This window comes from Pundamilia nyererei, unplaced genomic scaffold (genome assembly GCF_000239375.1).
Source record: "Pundamilia nyererei isolate P.nyererei 1_Seehausen unplaced genomic scaffold, PunNye1.0 scaffold00042, whole genome shotgun sequence".
Lineage (NCBI taxonomy): Eukaryota > Metazoa > Chordata > Actinopteri > Cichliformes > Cichlidae > Pundamilia > Pundamilia nyererei.
The window spans coordinates 1399387-1420137 of record NW_005187443.1 but is presented as its reverse complement, the minus strand read 5'-3'; the positions used below and the strand labels follow the sequence as shown (position 1 = coordinate 1420137).

The following is a 20751-nucleotide window of genomic DNA, read 5'->3' as shown; positions in this document are numbered from 1 at the left end:
TTATGTATTTGCTACTTTTTTATCATCTAAGAAGTCAGTGTTTTCTCTCTATGCCTTATATTCATATCATTAGCTGCACCAAAAATGAAGAAAAAAAACAAGTTAATATCAAAATAGATATTTTATTCTGGGACATCATTTTCACATCGAAAAAAACAAGACAAATTTACTAACAAACATTACAAACAGCAAGGCCAGATGATCACAAAATCACGTCAAGGCAGAAATACAAAGGAAGTGGGTTACTATAGAAAAGAAATCTCTGGAAAGATGTCACTTTCTCTTCTGAAGCTCTCTGGCTAAGGCATCCAGCTGTGGAAAGAATTTAGTATGGCATTAGACTAATACACAGAAATCAATACAGGCTACACACAGATATGCACACTATGGCTGGATAAGCACAACTTCACTAATATGTGTATGTCAGTCAAGAATTTTCAGTCAATGTCAGTCAGATTTCAGAGTAGACAAAATCTCATGATCATATGATCATAAGAAATATACTGATGGCAAGACATTGTGATTCAAGTACCATTAAACATGCTACTGTTCATCTCTGCTTTTCTCACTTACAAGAATGTTTCTCAGGATACTCCTCCTCTGGGGTCTCAGGTAGCTGCATTCCCCTGCTTCACACAGCTTAATCTCCTCTGAAATCTAAGAAGCAAAACAGATTGAGGTTAAGGGATAAAGGGTATCTTCATTCTCAACAGAAACTGCTCAGTGATTGGTTAAATTATTCACACAAACACTTATCCCAACCTCTGATGTGCCAAAGGAGTCCAGCTCCCTTTTTCCTCCAGGATACCAACCATGGGACCAGTGCTGGGCAAAGGACAGCTGAGCCCCCACACAGAGAAGCAGCCCCAAGAGCAAAGCCAGTCGAGACACACACATGATATTCCCACCTAGAAGAACGGACATAGAGTTAGTTTGAAAAATATTTGAAGAACACATTCTTTATTGAGAATTTCCTGCAATAAAAGCTAAAAAGAAAAGTGTTGTTAGCTGCAATAAAGTTAATTTTAAGATCTGAGCTAAAACATTTCAGTGCAAACTTGCTATATTGTTATGGATGCTGGCTATCATTTCAGGCGAACATCCATATTTTTCACTGCATTTGGAAAACTTTTACATAACATCACTTTAAGCCAGGGGTGTCAAACGTAAGACCCGCAGACCATAATCAGCCCTGCAAAGACTTCAATCGCGGCCCACTGGATGGCTCTGGAAAACGTGAAGGAACACATACATTTTTGAACTTTTTACTGCATTTTCACAAATTTTACAGCTTTTCCCACTCATAAAGAAAAATGAGTTTGACATCCCTGCTTTCGGCGCTTCTATCATTTACTCAATTTTGAGTACAATATTCTAGTTGTCCTTTGTCATTCTGAAAGTAAATATTGAAAGTATCAGATCTTGAATCGAATAATAGTTTTAGATAAACTACTAAAACTGGGCAGAAATGTAATCATTTGTCCTTACCTTAGTCTTAGATTTCACAGCTTTATCAGTCCAAGTTTCCCTCAGTGTACCTGCAGGTGTTCACTTCAAAATGTTCTTTTCCTTTGGTGGATTTAGTGCTAAAATCAGCTTGCGGTACAACCGAGGTGTTTTACTGAAGAGATTCTCTGCTCCCTCTTTCTTCCCCTCAATATATAGACCAATCCCCCAGCACACATCATTGTCTTCCTTATTCTTCCCCGCCCATCTTTGACCCCTTTGACTCCCTCTTCTTCTAAGGGGTCAAATGAATCATCCATGGGGACGAGACGTACATGCGGTCCGACCAATTCCAATTATCATCTGTAAACAGCACTGACACCCATCTATACCACCAATATCCTCTTCTACACTATGTCAATTTAAATAAGACATTCAAGTCATTATTAGTGAGATCCATCATCATTCTGTCACAGTCAGTGCTCATTGAGGATAAACCTTATACATGGTCAGCTTGCTTTCATTACTGGCTCTCAACAGGCAGGGCCTTTTAAGTAAGAATGCTTAGCCATACAATGACTGAAGCTTCAATTTCCTACTTTTTACACCGGTATTGACCACAATGAACCACCACACGTTTTCTCTCTGACCTTGCTGACACCTCAGGGGGATCTGATAGGAAGAGGAATGAATACACTGGATTCCTGACCAATCCACAGGTGACATTATTGTCAATTAGAGGAGAAAAGGTATTTATGTTTCAGTTCACACCCAGGAAGTGACTGCATATGTTGCTACAGATGTATCATAACTCATTAGACATAATCAGTCAGTGGTAGATGCTACAACAGGCCAAGCTGACCATTAATAAAATCAGTACATTTTGATGTAAAAATGTAACCTTAATGGCCAATTCGTTTTCCCATTGCCTTATTCATCAAATACTATAATTTACTTAGAGGGCTAAGTTTGGTCATTATTAATGTATTTTTTCCCCTACGAAGCAGAAATGAAACCATTTTCACTAAAGGTATTGCCTTTACATATTTGTGTGTATTATTGTAGGGTTCTTGCAATATGAGGCAACTGATATGAGGTGGCTGATGTGATTATATATATATAAATAAAATTGAATTGAATCTCATGTTGGCGCGTAAATGAAACTAGCCCCGTTTAAAAATGGATATCTGCAGATTAGGCTCGACAGTGAAAGGTTTGTTGCTAAACATCCAGTTCTTTCAGTAGGTGTTGCAGACTTTGTGTTAACATTTTGACTTAAAGCTGCCTCTTAAATCACAGCATTTTTCAGCTCTTGATATAAAATTAGGAATTTCTTGTCAGTGTCAATAAAAATAAATACTGTACCCATCACACCGAGTAATATTAGGGTTAAGGGTTAACTCAGTACTAACACTACCAAAAATAGTCGCTTTCCATTCTTTATACCTTTCAATACTTCAACAACACCAGTGAATGAATGGTGCAAAGGGTTCGATATTGACTGGAAATCTTTCAAGAGCAGGAGTGCCTGATCCTTAAGGTAACCACAACCCATAGTCAATTATTTGGCACCACAGCACCAGCATTAGTTATTGAGAGGTGAGCTGTACATGTGCGTCAGATCATCGTGACTTTAAAGAAGCAGAGAAAACGTGGACGCACAAATTGTACTTAGAGATGGGATGTATGCTGACAAGAGGTTAAAATCTCAAGCACTTTATTAGGTTTGAACAGTATCTTGCTTAGAAAGGCCATTTGGCATTATATAATTATATATAATTTTATCATATATAATTATATATACATATATTCAAATGTTGAATAACAAAAAAACACAAGAAACAAAAACTTAGGCAAAATAAAAAATAGGATTTGCTTAAGACAATCATACCAAATTAAAAAATGGCCGAAACACATCTGTAATACATTTGAAAATGGTCCCGATACAGTTCAATATACATCTTTATAAAAAAAATTACAGGAGGGAATAGAAAATAAAATAAGCAAGGCAGCAGACAGGAATGAATTATAAATAACCTTACATTATGTACAAAAGCGGAGAGGGTGTTGACCACTGGGAGGAATGGTTCAAGAGAGAAAGTGAAGGATAAAAAGGAAGCAACAAGTGAGCGGAGATGAATAGGAGACAAAGAGAAGGTGATGAGAAGAGAAAAGTTGGGCAACAGTTTTCTGCTGTCTCCCTTTCTAGAAATGGAGACCGTGGATTGAGTTTCATAAGGGCATTCAAAATGCTCCAGTGGGGGAAAACTCCTGGAATAAAGGGATAAAACAAGGGTAACTGGTTTCCCTTGGTGGTAAAGGATGCAAATCCTATTTCTGTGTTTTAGTTCTACATTCGGGGTACCAACACTTGATTACTAGTCATGGATCCCACGTTCAGCTGATATGGAATGAACTTAAAATACTATGCATTTGAAAAAAAATAAAATAAAGGTGTCAATGTTAGTTTGATGTACACAAGCACGAAATCCACAAATATACAACTACAGGGAATGTGAAAGAATAACTGACCCACACTTGGTTCTGGCTCCCTCAATTTGTCACACAAAAAGGATTTGTCATTGGTCAACAGGTGAAACATGAGGAAATGCATGCGAGTTAAGAAAACTCCAGGGATGATTCATTTGTTTTGAAAACCTACCCGTGAGGCACTTCATCAGTTCACTTATAATAACAAAATTAACAAAATATTGGGTCTCACAGTTTGGCACAGTGTCATGTTTTGTGGTCAAATTGCAGTGAGACATGATCACATGATTGAAACGTGCACAACAAACCCCTGTAATTTAAGAACAGACAGTAACGCTAAGCATCCCCTCTTCTATAACCTGATGAAACACCCAGTGAGTGTCAATGTAAATAAATGAAAAACATAATGGAACCTAACCAATCGTGTTAGCACTTGTGATGCTTTGGAACAAAAAGACCTGAAATGAAGAACATGACCCACTCACAGCCAGCAGTGATTTGAGTGACTGGTCAGCTTAGCTGTCCGCTACTTTTAAGTAATCAGCCTAGGGCTTTGAGACCTGAAAACCCTTCAACAGATCAAACACAGTATAGTCACCATATTGTAAAAATCAAGGCCATATCTTTTTGACCTTAGCTCTCATTTGGTTCTGTACTTTTTAAGGGCTTTACATTTGGTGCAAAGAGTGCATGAGTGTTCAAACAATCAACATTGATGCGATCACCCCTTCTCAAAATTTATTATTTTTGAAAACGATATAGCCACTATCAGTTTGACACACTTGATTGTGCTCCTTCTTTTAATAAAATAAATTAAATAAAGGAGTGCTAATGTAATGTAGATTATACACAAGTATGGGTCTGTTTACAGTTAAAAGCTACAATAAGAAACACAGAACTAGCTGGAAAATTCTAAAAGAAGGAGAAAAAAAAAGATTAAATTTTTTATTACAGTCTTTTAAAATCCAGCTGTGGGATCATATCTGAATACCCTGACTTTGGTGGAAGCCAGTACCACTTGAAGGTGACACAGCTGCAGAGATCAACTCAAGTTGAATATGTTCAATTTGTAAATTTAAACATCCTGGCATCAGTCATTTCCTGAGCGGACTGACCTAAAACCCTGCGGTTAACAGACATCATTTATCTTTTATTACAATCAAAAAAGGGCATGGCCTCAATGTTGACCTTGGATTAAATAAAAACACTGTAGTTCAAGTCTGAGCGCCATCCTACGACATTCATTTAAAAAAAAGCATTGCATGGCACATTTCCTCTTTTAAAGTAACAACAAATCCATTTTTGAGAGAAATTGTTAGCAACAGCATTCGAGTAAAAGAAAACATTCCTCAGTTATCAATATTCATGATGGGAATTAAAAAGGCATCGCTCTGAAGGAGTGACAGCGCAGTCTCGTGACCCGACGCCAAATATTTAAAAAAGAAAAGGAGGGAAAAAAGACAGTAAATCCCAGCAGGCTCAAAGGAAAACTATAAACCCAGACAGAAAGGAAATACAGTCTACAAAATTAAAAAAAATACTGAAGTGCTTATGTAAACAAAACAAATGCTGGGTATTGTTGATTTGTATGATGCAATAATGAGTTACTGTTTATGATTTGGCTCGCCAACATCATCAACATTACTGCTGATACCGTAACAGACCCTAGAACGTCATATAAGCCTTAATAAAACTACATGTCTTGAGTGTACGGGGCATATAAAATCTCAATGTTTTAATTAGTGATCCTTGGATAGCTCAAAAGTTTTGCTGTTCTGAACGTCTAAAGATGAAAGTCTCCAGGCTCCAGAGCTACATACCCGACTAAGTGAAGGACTTTGGCACTTTGCAGACACGAGAAAGCGATGTGGAACCACGCCACAGCGCTCTCTGCCAGCTTGTGCTCCAGTTCAAACACACACAGACGCTCCAAGAATAATTAGCGGCTCCTGGTATTTAGGGTGTACGTTTACACGTATTAAAACCTGAGACTATGAGCTACATCAGAGATTCCGATCTCCAGTAATGAGCTACCTCTGAACCCCTGAAACCTAACAGAGAGAAACTGTAACTGGCTTGGAAAGCTGGTTTTTTTTTTCCTTTTTTTTGCCAAATTGAGGCAACCGACTCAATGTAGAGAAAAACTGCTTGTGTGAATGTCTGAGGAGTGAAAAACAGTTCAGGGTCTGTGGGTGAATGTAGAAACTTCTGCTACCACACAAAGTTGCTACAGTGTGGCTCGGGCAAAGTTTAAAATGTTTTAGGTCTCTGTCCCCAAGGTGTTTACAAAAATAAAAACAAATGGTTGTTGTACATTAGCCACCAAAGCATTAGATTTATAGTCATATATATTTATATATTTATACCAATAAAATACATTACAGGTGCCACCCTAAAATGCAGCCAAACTCAAAACTGTGTCTAAAACCATAATAATAAAATGCAACACAGTTAGGTATATATATACATATTGGGGAGGGGGGGTGAAGATGGAAAGCAAAATAGGGGTGAAGGGCTGTATTAACATCATTACAAAATATTCAAGAAGGCATCTCAGTTTTTTTCTCTGTCCAGCTGCACTGCCCTGTTCTGTCCTTTGGGAGGAGACCTCTTTTCCCTTTTCCTCTGGGCAGTTCAATCCCATCCACAGATCAAGCTGTGATGAGTTTTTTGTTGTTGTTTTTTCAAAGATCCATCAGATGGGGATACGCAGTTCTCTGCATGGCAACATACTGAATGTGTGTGCTCTGGAGCGTGTATATGCTTTTATGAAGTGCATGTGGATATCTATTCATCCATTCATCAATGGCAGGTCCCTACTTGAAGTTGGCATAGTCAGAAAAAGCATCAATGTATTCTTGAACCACTTTGTAGCAGAACTCGTACTGCTCCTGCAAAGGGGAGAGAGAAAAAAAAAAACAGCTACATCAGCTGGAGCTATCAATCTGTGACAGTTCAGTCACTGAAGTCATCGAGCCCACAATCTGAGAGGCACTGCGTACTCTCAGGCTAGCAGCTTGTCAATCAACCTGCTTTATCTCCCTTTTTGACTCTTGAAAATACTGACTTAGTTTTTACAGATGTCACAGAGCAAGAGAGCCAAGGGTCCCTTTTCTCATAGACCTCTACAGGACAACGGAGGCACTGGTCAATAGAAAGAATGTGGGTTTAATACTCTTCCACATTAGCTTCAGTTTTCAGACCCAGAAGCTACATACGCCCCTTTTCTACTAGGAACTGCAGTATTACCCACTCAGCTTGACTCGACTCAGTTTTTAGGGTTTTCCATTAAGCGTCTACAGCCAGCTGAGTCTGAACATTTGAAACACCTAAACAAGATCAATAAGAGCATCTTTCAAGGAAGTCAGTGTGATGAAAGCAAACTCTCCTCGTCAAAGACAAACTTGCTGCATAATGGGGCATTATAATAAATGAAAAGTTAAAGTTCAAGTGTTATAAGTCCTTACCAGTGTCTGCACCATGTGGGGTCTCTGCAGTCTGAGGCTCTTCACTGTCTGGAAGACATCCAGGATCCCTTCTGCTTTCACCCGCTCCAGAACTGTACTCAATGCACAGAAAGTCCCTGTCCGGCCAGCACCAGCACTGTAAACACAAACACAGCCAAAAATGCAAACCTCAGTATGCACGCTGGAGTCCGAGCCTGCAGAAATAACACATGCAAATAACATTTGTTTTGAGCGTACTTGCTAGAAACTAAAAAAGGGTAGGAACTGATCTGGGAGCAGTTAAAATGTCATAAGGAAGAAGAGAACAATTAGTCTGAGCTGTTTTTTCCTGTGGTTTGTTTAGAGGAACAGTTTCCCAGCACCTACAATTGCAGGGCAGTTTAGAAGTGTACAACAGAAAAAAATGTAATTATATTAATGTTACGCATTTATCTCCGTAAATTTTGTTAGACTGGCACATACAAATTCAAAGGTTAGGGGTTTGTGTGTGTCTGTACTTTCTTACCTGCAGTGCACAGTGATTGGGTGGTTGCCAGATTGCTGCTGTTGTCTCTGCACTGCAGCAATTAAGTTGATCATGCCTTTACCATCAGTGGGGATGCCCACCTCTGGCCAGCCATGGAAATGGAATTGACGCACTACTCGAGTCTTGTTCTCCTGGAAAGATGGATGATAAAACAGATAATAAACAGATAATGTGTTTGTTCCATGTTAGAACTGCTCGGTTGTTTTATAGTATTTCATCATTTCATTGAGCCCTTTATTACCCTGATGTTGGTGACCAAGAGGTCACGCACTGTGTAACTCTCATTCTCTTCCTCTCTTTTAAGCTCAATTGTGATGTCTCCATGGGTCACTGCTGAATCACTGGGCCAATACTGAGCACATTTCTCCTATAGGACACAGGACATGGAAAAAAGTCAAATAAAGGTTGATGACATGTTAGAAGTCATAAAATACCAAGCAGATTTAAAATGTCAGACACATCTGAAATATATGCTAATTTTTATATTGTATATGTACTTTAGTACTGCATCCATCTACTTGGAACACAGAGAGAACCTTTATTACACATTAATTACAAAAACTAAGGAAAAAAAATGAAACTGAACTGGTAACGCTGGAATCTTTATTTCTAATTCTGGCCTTTAAAAAGGGATTTACCGTTACTGTTGAGCTTTCCAAAAAAAAAAGAAAAAAAAGTTGCTTTTACTTGCTGGGAATAATTTATAGTGCAGTTAATAGAGATTCATGATAAAAACATGTCCACTGGCAAAATAACAGTTCTGCACATGTACTGCAATTTGTACAATGCAAGCCAGATGCACACATGCAGAAACACACCGTTTCACTTCACAATTCACCCGAGAATGTTCCGGTTTAAGATGTTTCTAATATCAAAGTAGTACAGTTATAGGTATCACTGAATTGAACAGTACATGTAAGATTTTATTTCCCAACAAATCGAGCGTTTACTGGAGATAAAACAGTTGACTGAAGTTGCCAGCCTGTCATATGTAATGTAATTAAAAGTGACCAGTGATAAGAGGGTCATTTCCTCACTTCCTATTCGCCACTGAACTGTCAAAATCCAGTTGATTCACAGTAGAAGAAATGATCTTTGAAAACGGAGACACCAGTGAGAGCGTGCACTCAAACTCTCGCACTCTCAGTTGCTGCTTTTTTAGCTTGCTGTGTAGTTTTGTGTTGTTTGTGCATAAGGCTTTATACTGTGAGAGAGACAGTCAACAGCAGTATGTGTGTGAGATAATATTTGCTAGTGTCTCACAAGAGAAATGTGACGCCACAAGTAATACATTATACAAGACTGGTAGCATCCAGTTGGAATCAGTCCCGATATCAATATTCTATCTTTACCAGTTACTGATTTGGTATCTAATACCAGATCAATAACTGCACACACACAGACACACACAGAGACCTGGCCTCTCTCCTCCAGCTCAGTGAGCATGACTATGGAGCAGCTTCTCCACTCCCAGATCATCCTCCAGAAGTCCTCTATAGTGTGTTGCAGGGGCCCCTGGCTCGCCATATAAGCATCCTTCTGACGATAGCCCTGTTACCACAAGGAGGAAAGAGACAGGAGTGATGTCCACGGAGAAAAAGTTTAATGATGCAAAAAAAGAGAGAGAACGAGAGCGGAGGGAAAAAGGTAGATGTAAAAAAACCCGATCGATTGCACGCATTAATGAAATGCTCCACTCTAATCCGGACACTGTTACACTTACATCAATGAAGGAAGCATTGACATAGTCGGTGTTCTCCTCTCCTCGTTTGACTGGAATGATCACTCTGTTGAACTCGTCTGTTAGAATAAAGGAGAAGCATTTCTCTTGATTAATGGAAAAAGCTTTAAGCGTTTGCACAGGAGCATATGCATTAATAAATACGCTGTTTTTATGCATTACTAATTCATATAGGCGCCAAATAAAAACCCACACCGCACAACTAAAATAGCTCGACTCACATGGAATGATCTGCAGAACTCTGTTCTTCTTCATGTTGACAGGAAGGTTGCCCGTTCTCATCTTGTCATTTTGAATCTTGATGGATGTCAGTTTCTAGAAATTACAAGATAACAAGCAAAAGTTTAAATTACTTCGAATTTCACAATATTACTAGTAGGAACCTCAATTGATACAAAATAATGCAAAAAGGAGGGGAGTAACAGAGGATAATTTGTCTTTGGAAGAACACATAAGCAGACCTTAAATTCAGCCTCCAGACCACTGCAGCCAGCTCCAGGTGAGGGCGCATAGAGTTTGGCCAAGTGGGATTCCAGTGAGGTCACCTCTAACTCTGTGTCTCCGTACAGATAGTGCTCTAACAGCGCTTGGAAGATAAAAACGTACTGCATCTGTGGGAGAGAGTGATGATTGTGCAGAGCAAGACGGAATAAAAGGAAATCGTGAATAAATGACTCCGATACAGAGTTTTGATAATTCAGTAGTTAGTGTCTAGGTTTTTGCTTCTGCATTATAATCATGAATCTACCGTTGGTGCTTTGTGTTGATACTCCACTTACATCTGTCTGAACCATTTGACAGCGTTGGGCTCTTATCCTGGTGACAAAGCCAAACACGTCCACCTTCTTTTCCGCGATCATCATGTCCAACATGGCATCGATCACAATAAAGGTACCAGTCCTCCCCACACCCGCACTGACAGAAGGAAACATGATCTTGTGAATTGCAAGTAGTGTGCAGAGAAATACATAACAAAAACACAGTGGGCGGCGTGAAGCACACCTACTTACCTGCAGTGAACAACAATGGGCCCAGCATACTGGGGGTTGCAGGCCTTGACCTTCTTTAGGAACTTGAGCATTCCAATAGGGGTGAAGGGCACCCCGAAGTCTGGCCAGCTGGTGAAATGGAACTGGGTGATGAGGCGCTGAGGCTTCTTCCCAGAAACATCTCCTACCTGAGACACAAACAACACACACCATAAAGTAAACCAGAATATATAAAAAAAAAAAAAAAACACAACAAATTTCACAGTATGTACAGAACAGACTTTACACTGATAAACCAGGCATGGAAACTTATTCTGATAATAAACTTCAAAACAATGAGTAAAGCTCAACAGTTAAAGGACAAGCATGGTACCTGTTGGATGCAGAACTTGCGGATGGTGTAATCCACTAGAACCATTGTGTCTTCTACAGACACCCGAATGTTCCCATATGTCCAGCAGCCCTGGTCCGGCCAGTACTGAGCACACTTACACTAAAAAATACAGAGTGATTGGAGACAAAGCACATGCGTAAAGAAGTGCATGTAATGAAACACTCAGGTATTACAGTATTGCTGTAGGATTAACAGAACAAGTACAGTAGAGAAAACAAAGACAGGTTAAGTCATGCTGTGAAGGTCTTTGCATAAGGACTCATACAAGGGGGGCTTTAAAGGAGCACTCAATTTACCATCTTAACTATATTATGAATGTGGATACAAATGCAATCGTTCATATGTTAAAAAGCTGTTATAACATCACATAAATCAAATTAGCTCAAAAGAAGCATCATCATCATCATGTGTCCAGCTCTCTCACCTCTTTTCTCTCCTTCAGATTGGTCACCATGACTATTGTGACTGTGTTCTGCTCCCAGATCATACGCCAGAAGTCATTTACAGTTTCCTCCTTTGGCCCTGAGAGATTGAGACAGATGAAGCAATCAAGAAGCACAATCAGGTTTATTATTAGCGAACGACGGCACAGTTTGTTTCTGCCTGACTGCAACTGCCAGCCTCACCTTGAGCTGCAATAAACTTGTTCTTCTCTTGGTAACCCTGCAGAAGTAAAAGGCCGAGAGGACACATTAGCATGACACTGAATAAAATGTGATCGGTAAAAAGCAGAACTGTGGAAAAGAAGCTCAATGTATATACAAACATTTATAAATGAGGCATTAATAAAGTCAGAGTCTGGGACTCCCTCCAGAGATGAGAGATGCACCCTGGAGTGATCATCTGGGAGAGAAAGAATGACACATGTTAATTCCACCTCAGTTTAATTGTGACTTTTTTCTTTTTGTAACTACGAGATCTGTTTTTTGTGTCAGTCAGTATCAGTCTGAGAGACGAGGTTTCACTTACATGGCAGGATATTCACATATCTGTTCTTTTCTTTATTCTCTTCCTTAGAGGCAGCGTCACACGTTGCCTGGATGGGGCAAACTGGCAGTGCCTAAAACAGGAGAAGAACACAGACATATTTATAGACAGCAGAGATTTGCATCAGTGTGACCATAAAGATAATTTCCTGCTCTTTTTGCCTACTGAACCTAATGCACATCACAAACTCATTTAGTGTGACTGCACAGTATGGTCTGTGCATTGATCAGGATTCATCCTTATTTATTCACCACAGTTTAGCTGCCTACTTTATTTTAAAACACTTTTAAAAACCTATTTGTTGTTGCTTAATTTCAGGTCTAGTTGAACAAAGTATCCTGGGTTTTATAATGCAAACAGAGTCTTATTTGCTTCTTTTATTTGGTTATAGTGTATGCTTATTTTTGATTTAGTGACTGTTATGTATAGTCTATACCTAATATAAACTGTACAGCATGTTGGTCAGCTGAGCTTGTTTAAAATGTGCTTTAGAAATAAACTCTCATTTTGTGCAAACAGGGTTAACTATTTAAGCCAGTGGCTCCTTAACCTTTTCTCTTCAACATTTCTTCTTCATGAAATGGAATCATCAGCCTTACATTTGTACTGCTACCACGTGGAGTGACTAACACGGCTCTTTACCCTTTAATCCATTACTTTTCCTACATTAAATGTAATTATGTAACAACTGAGTCTCATGTGGCTCTAAGTTTACTGGAGACTGTGCCTCCAGAATTAGCCAAGTCTAAATATGACTTTTGAACTGTTACTTGTCCTTTAATTGAAATATTTTTGCTTTTTGTTTTAAAGTTTTTCATTCTGATTTACTAATTAAACCAACAGAGTTGCATGCTATCAAAGAGTGCTTGCTTGAGTGTGCCATACATTAAACTCCTCTCTGAAGAGCTTGTTGTCATCAGCCATGCGACGGTTCATTTCTTCCTCCAGCTTGTCCACGGGAAGCGGCGGGTACTTCCTGTTTGTACTGGGTGAGCGGGCCAATAGCGGCACACTCTGGAGTTCTGTAGCAATGAGCAGGAAGGGAGGAGGCAGGAGCGAGGAGAAGGGGAAGGAACGGGAGGGGTAAGACAGGTAGAGATAAACACATGGGTAAGAGCATGAGACTAGAGATGACTTACATCATGCAACACTGACTTCATCATTCACTGTCTTTTCTTGAAACGCACAGCAGAGGGCGATGTGAGTCAGCGCTGCAACATATAGGACTAACTGCAGCTCTGCTGATTAGGTAATCACAGTGAACAAAAAGCTTCCTCCAGCAGTGAGCCAGGGAAATGTTATCAGTTGGGGAAGTAAGATCAATCGAAGCTTATCGGGGAAAAAACACTGACTAACAAGTCTGGTCAACCTGGCTGTGCATGTTTGCCCAAATGACCCAAATCAAATAAGCTCAGTATTTCACCGAGATTGTTGCCGTATCTGTCAACAAATACAAAGCACACACAAACACACAGTCACCCAGAGCTGACAAGCGATGCGCGATTGCTTTTACCTGTGTCGTCTGACCTGCCATTGGTCAGTCTGAAGGAGTTCGAATGGCTCCCTGCTTGTTTGTACTTCTTAAACCTGTCGATCAACAAAGATCAAAGTGCATTTTAACACAGATACACACTCTTACTTGATCTCGCTCTCTCACAAAAACACACTACTTTTGTCTCACAGCAGAATGGCAGTCAGTCATTGCCATGGTAACAGCAGCACCTCAGGCCCTCACCACAGGTCTCCGTGTCCGACAAACATCAACCGTAGTTTACCAACCTGAGCATGTAGAGGATTATGATGATGAAAATGATGACCAGCAGGGAGGACAGGGCCACCATCACGGCTATGATCGGCATGTCCCCAGCATCTTCGTCACCTACACGAGGCACAAAGGGAAAGGGCAGGATAACCGATAAATGCACAGAATTTTAGGGGGAGGGAGTCAACACCTGATCTGATTCAGTGCTTTGGTTAGATGCCAAATTCCAAAACCATTACTAAATTATTCTCGTGTTCCGGTGGGCCATAAAAGCATGTGCTGAACTTGCTAAATGTGAATGCTGATTAGCTTAACGTCCACATTTAACAGCAGACATGTTGTGTTCTTGGTGCACAAAATGTGTAGAAGAGTAATGTTACCAACACACCAAATATAACTGATGTCAAAGAATAGGCTGAGGCACTAAAGTTCTCTTTCGACATTCAAAAACTCAAAGCTGATTCACAACTTAACAGCTGGCAAATCAAACAACTGCCTTTACTGCCAGAGTTTAAAAAAAAGGAAAGCACAATCACGAGCAAATCCAAAATTTGTTGTATGTAAAGAATAAACACAATAGCACGTTGTTACATGTAATACTACAGTGAAGTTCTCAGTGGTTCAGGGGGAAATTAGGCTAACTCATAAGAGAGCAGAATAGCTAATGCCCCCTTGTTTATAGAGGGTGACAATCTTTATATCTACAAAAACGAGCAAGGACATTTTCACAGGACTCTATGCTGTCCAGCAGTGAGCAGCCAGGAGCTGCTAATTAAAAGCGCTTTATTAACTGATCATCAGCAAGTGTGACCAACTATATATAAGCAGAACATCTGACAGTTTGTTGGTCTGAAGCCACAATCTTCTCAGAAATAGATGTCTAATAAGCAGAGACCTTGCAAAAAAACCCAAGAGCTACATCTCAGACTCTACTCGAGCCTCAATTAGCATGTTAAATGTTAAAGTTCATGACAACACAAGCAGAAAAAGAGTGAACCAGTACAGTTTGTTTGGAAAGGCTGCCAGGAGAAAGCCTCTTCTCTTTAAAAAGAACACGGCAGCACAGCTTAGCTTTGTAAAGTTGAATCTGAACAAACCACAAGACTCCTGGAACAATTTCCTTTGGAGAGATGACACTAAAGCCGAGATATTTGGTCATAGTGCAATGTTTGGACAAACAGGTTAATCAGCATTAACACCTAACAGCATAACTGTCAAGCACAGCAGTGGAGGGGTGAGGATTTGGACTTGTTTTGCAGCCACAGGACTATGAGCACCTTGCAGTCACTAAGTGAACCATGAACTCCTGTATAAGTATTCTGGAGTCAAATGTGAGGCCCTCTAAATGACAGCTAAAGCGGGTCCTCCTCTGTTGTCTGCCAACAGTGAGCTCGGACTCTTTCAACATCATCCTGCACTTTTCCCTTCCAGAATGGCCATCCGTGTTAATATTTCATTGCATGGCTTTAAGAAGGAAAAACCCACAAATGGAGAGAGCAACAGGCTGTCCCTTAAGAATAAGCAGAAATCACAGTTTAACTGTGAAGGTCAAAAACTGGTTACACCCAAGATGACAGCACACACAGGATGATGGTATAAAACACTGAAACTTTAAAGAGGTTTGCTGTGAATTCAGTCTGAATTATTAAGAGCAAATTTTAAGCACTTTTTACATATCAAGTCTCTACAAGCCTCTATCCTGCTGTGATGTTCGTGACTAGCAGGAAAGGATTGCAGTCACATTGCCAAGTTACCTGTTCTTCGTGATGTTTCTGGGCTGTTACTTGACATTTTGTATACGTCACCACCATGTGCAAAAGTTACTATTTGAAGACCCTGTGGTCTTCTGGTGACCTTTCACTGCCACAGTTGGAACAAAAGACATGAGATTTGCCCTAACAACAAGGGTCGTTTGGTGTGCAAATAATGGCTGCCGTTTGTGTGTCGATGACTCGGCAGTAAGACACGTTAGGGCCAAACAAAAGGAGAGGATTTTCTAGAAACCTGCACTGTGGTGATCACAATGGAAAGACAACGTCAGCTCTTCTGCGGGCTAAATTCAAGAAAGTTCTCAACATTGCAGACAAACTATGCTGCAAAGAATGCATCATTTGACTTCTAGCTCTGTACACACTTTCTGGGAGAAGTATTTTGGAACGACGCCCAGTTGTGTTGCTTATTCCTCGCACAATTCCCAGGACTTTTCAGTGTTCCCCTTCGGACAATGTCTACATTGAACAGAACAAGAGCACAACAGGCTATGAGTATCATGTGGAACTGACACAGCCTTGACGGATCTAATGCCATTTACAACTGCTCGCAACTTTCCACACAAAGCTCACAGACGGCCAGAGATAGACAATAGAGCAATTACATAACACCTGTGAACCCATGATGATTATGTCACACATGCCCTATAGTGCTGTGTAGCCACATTTACATTGACCAGGACTTAAGGTAGATAGCTTGATGTGTATTGGAACCCCTATTGGAACATCTACAAACACATCAGGTATGTGTTTTTGTACCAAAAAAATCAATTAAATTAAAAAATGGTCAGCGGATGCTTTCATTATTCCATTTTTATTTCAGAGACTGGTAGGAGTGAAATTAAAAGAAGCAGACATTTTGTTATTCATTTATGAATCTAACAATTTTATGCTAAAGTAGAGATTTTCAAGTAAATTGGAAAGCACTCCCATTACCCTTCTAGCACCCTTCTACCCTTCTAGCAGTGCAGTTTTGCAAAATTAGGAGGTAATAAAAGACTTTTTTAAATACACAGAGTACCTTCTAATTCTGACTGTAAGTGATAGCTAGATGGAAAAATAAACTCAATGAACAAGAAGCCAACAGGACACAACGATCATGTTGCTACTGACAGTTTAATGCACCCAAGCCTGGTTTTAGATTAAACATCTTGTAACTGTGTGGCGCCATCGGGGTCTGTGGGCTACTCTTGGTTATGCTATTGTTGGTCAATTTTGTTGCCGTGCCGAAGACCGAAGTTATAACATACAAAAAGCTTCTTTTGTAGTGAAGTAAGCGCTTTTCTCCGGGCTTCTGACGTTTGCTTTATTTATTGTAGATGATTCTTTTTATTGCATGTTTCTCCTTGTGGTGAACTTTACTTCTCTTTGATGCAATCTTTGCCAGCGTTCAGCATTCGACTCGTGTGTAATGTCATCACATGTTTTATGGATGACTGAATGTTGCAAGTTACATATCTATAATTTTAGACTCTTCATAGGTAAATACCAAATAAGTGCAATAGACTTAATTCATAGTCTAATACTACACTTCATATTCTGGAAAAAATAAATACAATCCAACCTGCTATTATTACACCATTATAATGATCTTCCAAATCAACCAGTGACGTTCGACAGTGACTGTTATACTTCTCTGTAATTTCGTAATATGAATAATTAATGTGAAAGAAAAGGTTGGTGGTCTCGTGTTTCACTTGCAGGGGTATTAGCAGGATTTTCAGCGCACAGACACAAAGCTAACACCAGAAATCTCCCAGGTTTCAGTCTGAAGCTGAACAAACATGCTGTTTATTTAACACAATAAAGGTTCTAATAAATCTGTAAGATTCTGAAGAAGAAAACTTTGTTATTATGTAAAAGTTTTTGGCAGTGAATGCGTGGATGAGTGGTCAAATGCAGGTATGTCACGTCAGGATATTTCCAGCACTGCGACAATGGAGTCTAAAAGCAGAAAAATGTTCAACCATCTAAAATATTAAAGATTGACTCTTGACCAGAAAGCGCACTTGCTTGCTGTTTTAAGCTTCTGCTTTTTTGCACAAATAGAGCACAGCTAAAGGAAAAAAACACCTTGACACTGTGTTTATAAGTAATCCATGATCTTCATTTATTCATGGAGCTGTTCTAATCTAGTGTCGCTGTCTGGTCATATCCAAATTCCCTTATCCTCTTTTGTCTTCTTTTACTCTGCTTCAGGCAGGATCTGTTCACACATAACAATAAAAATGTGTCGTAGACAATCTGATGCCAGGCAGAAGGCTCTAACTACAGGCATGAAAGCACCAAGAGGCAATTTATTCAGAAGGGACACACTCGCATGGACCTCCATAACACCATCATGGAGCAGAAGAGCTCTCTGATCTTACCCAAACAGTTTGAATAAGGTTTTAAAGTATAACGCAGATTACACAGTCGTCACATGATGATCAGCTGATATGGTTTCTGCTCAGTAACAGATAAAGCCAAACTGATCGAGAGAATAAAATCTAATCAGAAGTGACATATTTACTAAGGTATGAACTTTTAGAATTTAATAATTTCCTACACTTCTCTTAAGACTGAACATCTGCAGTGAAGGTGAAATTATTAACTTCTTAAACACAGCTTTACTCCACAGACAGCTGTGGTTGGGAGGCTCTCATCACTGGTCAGACGAGTTCTAATTTTTCTTCTTTCAGGGCTGCGAAAGTTTTAAAATATTTTTTATAATATATATGTTACATACTATGTTTTATAGCTACACTTTCAGAGATAAGAGATTCAGATGTAGATGGAGTCTTGATGCAATCGAACTGGATTATCTTATTTATATACAGTGTTTGGATAATATGAGAAATGACTCAAGAGCAGTTTCATTTGTAATTTAAGAGGTTTGACAAAAATATTGGATTCATTGTTTAGGAATTACAATCATTTTCACAAGGACTGATTTTAATACTTAATGTGTTTTCTGTATTATTGTAGGGTCAATATAAGGTGCCTTGAGGTGACTGTTGTTGGGATTTGGTGATAAATAAATAAAATTAAATATGAATTGAAAATCTTTTGCCATAACTTATTACAATTACTGAAATAAGTCAGTAATTGTCTGTCTGGAACCTACAGGACTTCACAACATTCAGTGTTCCCTCCCTTTAACTACTCTGCTGGGCCTTTACAGCAGCCACCTCCAGTTGCTGCTTGTTTGTGGGTCTTTCTGCATTCAGTTTTGTCTTCAGTAACTGAAAAGCTTGCTCTGCTGGCTTGAGATCAGCTAACTGATTTGGCCATTGAAGAATATCCCTTTTCTTTGCCTTGAGAAACCCTTGGGTTACTTTCACAGAATGCTTTGGCTCATTATCCATTTGCACTCTGAAGCAAATGGATAATGAGTACAAATGGTACAAATTAAACTTGGTTTCATGTGTCCAGAGATTTTTCCAGCACTGTGCAGGCTCCTTTAGATGTTTTCTGGCAAAGTCTAATCTAGCCTTGTTGTTCTTGAGTGTAATCAGGTGTTTGCACCTTGTTGTAAACCCTCTGTTTTTCCATTCAAGTCCTCTCTTGATTGTAGAAATGATCAACAGAGGTCTCCTTCACTTGCACTGACATCTCTCTGGACCACATTCAGTTCTTGTATAAAAAGGTCTGTAATTCCTAAACAGCAGTTTTGAATTGTATTTATATAGTGCCCAACAAGCACCCCAAGGTGCTTTATACTATAAGGTATAGCTCCTACAATAATAGCGAGAAACCCTAACAGACCCCTATGAGCAAGATCTTGGCAACAGTGGGAAGGAAAAACTCCCTTATAGCTGGAGGAACCAGCCTCAGGGAGGGGCAGCCAACTGCTGTGACCAGTTGGGGTGAGGTGGGGGAGCAGGAAAGGAACACTGTGGAAGACAGCCACTACAATCCAATTTTGATTGTTTGATTTAAAATCCTGTGGCAATGAAAAAACAACAACCCCAAAACAAAACAAACAAACAAACATGCCAACTGTGTCACTGATGGACCTAACTGTAATTTATTTATTATAACATGAGAGGTTTTTTTTTGGTCATTTTCACCATTTTTCTCTGTTGGCTACGACAATGTATCAATCATGTGTGATCTGGGACCACCGGGCACCATCAAAAAAAATTTCTGAACTTAAAATTCATATTTATAAAAGCTCTTATATAAACCTTGATTTTAAATCCCACTAGTCTGGAATTTTGACTGACCAGCTTATTTGTTTAAGGCTTGTAAAATCGAAATCTGAAATGTTGTGTTTCTTGCCCCATCTGAGTACCTTTTAGGGAGGCCTCCTTGTACTCAGATGTCAGCACTAACCTTGACTACATTGTGCGTGTGAGTAGAGATGGGAACGATGGCAACAACTACCATACATTTACCTGAAAAAATAATAATCTGAAATCTTCCTTTCATCATCCTCAAACTATTTCACTATAATCTAAAAGGTTTATATGCAAGAAGAGAAAAAAAACAATGATGTGTGCATCACTCACTATTAGGGGTGGATGTTGTTGTGGTTGTCGGAGTCGTTGCAGTCTCTGGAGATGTGGCTGAGGTCTCATCATCTCCTTCCGATATGCTAGGAGTAAGTGGAGGGTTGATGCTTGGTGGTGCCTGAGGGGTAGGAGGTGAAGCTAGCTGTACTGTGGGTGTTGAACTATTGAGTTCTGTGTCCTGATTACTATCTAGGCTTGTGTCTGTGGTAGCTGCTGCTTCTGCTGCTTTTGTTGTTGTCGTTGTCGTCGTGGTTTTTGTTGTGATTGCTGCTGATGTAATGATAGCTTGGGCAAGCTTTGTGGGTGGGTGTGTAGGGTTTGATACTGGCACTCCATCCTTGAGGGAGGGTGCTGTAGATGGCTTTGTGGGTATGGTAGTAATATCTGGAGGACCTGTTGAAGAAAACAGTACGTAATTTTAACCTGTAAAAATGAGAACATAAAGGCATTTGAATTAAATGTGGAAATGGCTCATACCTGTGACAGGGGCAAGATCCTCGGCTGAGCCCCCCAGGGCTACACCAAGTAGCAGGAGCAGGGCGCACACACCCATTCTGCCCTACGTAAGTACACACACACACACACACACACACACACACACACACACACACACACACAAGAAACAAAATCGTATTAGTCAAATTAATCTCACTGTGTTTGATTGATTTTTTTTTCAAAAGATAA

The 20751-nt window shown here is 39.6% G+C and overlaps 2 protein-coding genes across 3 annotated transcripts in view; both read right to left on the bottom strand.

Annotated features, from left to right (window-relative positions):
- Positions 1 to 243: 243 nt before the first annotated feature.
- Positions 244 to 1608, bottom strand: gnrh2 (gonadotropin-releasing hormone 2). Its single transcript, XM_005731234.1, has 4 exons — positions 1489 to 1608; positions 763 to 908; positions 574 to 657; positions 244 to 312 (listed from the first exon to the last, which is right to left on the bottom strand). Exons 2-4 carry the CDS (start codon positions 895 to 897, stop codon positions 274 to 276), a joined length of 258 nt encoding a protein of 85 aa, XP_005731291.1. The 5' UTR covers positions 898 to 908; positions 1489 to 1608; the 3' UTR covers positions 244 to 273.
- A 4416-nt stretch (positions 1609 to 6024) lies between these two features.
- ptpra (protein tyrosine phosphatase receptor type A) overlaps positions 6025 to 20751 on the bottom strand; it is a 28285-nt gene continuing 13558 nt past the window's right edge. The window contains exons 3-22 of one of the 2 annotated variants that reach the window (XM_005731232.1): positions 20545 to 20626; positions 20065 to 20460; positions 13820 to 13919; positions 13554 to 13627; positions 12926 to 13062; positions 12023 to 12113; positions 11820 to 11896; positions 11680 to 11716; positions 11478 to 11575; positions 11033 to 11152; positions 10681 to 10847; positions 10450 to 10585; positions 10132 to 10281; positions 9892 to 9985; positions 9653 to 9729; positions 9346 to 9480; positions 8171 to 8296; positions 7909 to 8060; positions 7404 to 7539; positions 6025 to 6827 (exon numbers count right to left, since the gene is read on the bottom strand). In XM_005731232.1, coding sequence (XP_005731289.1) covers positions 6753 to 6827; positions 7404 to 7539; positions 7909 to 8060; positions 8171 to 8296; positions 9346 to 9480; positions 9653 to 9729; positions 9892 to 9985; positions 10132 to 10281; positions 10450 to 10585; positions 10681 to 10847; positions 11033 to 11152; positions 11478 to 11575; positions 11680 to 11716; positions 11820 to 11896; positions 12023 to 12113; positions 12926 to 13062; positions 13554 to 13627; positions 13820 to 13919; positions 20065 to 20460; positions 20545 to 20626 — 2460 coding nt within the window. In that variant the 3' untranslated portion in view covers positions 6025 to 6752. The remainder of the gene's footprint in view (positions 6828 to 7403; positions 7540 to 7908; positions 8061 to 8170; positions 8297 to 9345; positions 9481 to 9652; positions 9730 to 9891; positions 9986 to 10131; positions 10282 to 10449; positions 10586 to 10680; positions 10848 to 11032; positions 11153 to 11477; positions 11576 to 11679; positions 11717 to 11819; positions 11897 to 12022; positions 12114 to 12925; positions 13063 to 13553; positions 13628 to 13819; positions 13920 to 20064; positions 20461 to 20544; positions 20627 to 20751) is intronic. The other variant, XM_005731233.1, reaches the window with a different exon arrangement.

What these genes read in the sequence shown, in the direction of transcription:
- gnrh2 (XM_005731234.1), bottom strand. Translation starts at nt 897, where the DNA reads ATGTGTGTGTCTCGACTGGCTTTGCTCTTGGGGCTGCTTCTCTGTGTG. An exon ending in ACTCCTTTGGCACATCAGAG is followed by an intron (nt 658 to 762) that starts GTTGGGATAAGT and finishes TTTGCTTCTTAG; the next exon opens with ATTTCAGAGGAGATTAAGCT. An exon ending in GTATCCTGAGAAACATTCTT is followed by an intron (nt 313 to 573) that starts GTAAGTGAGAAA and finishes TTCTTTCCACAG; the next exon opens with CTGGATGCCTTAGCCAGAGA.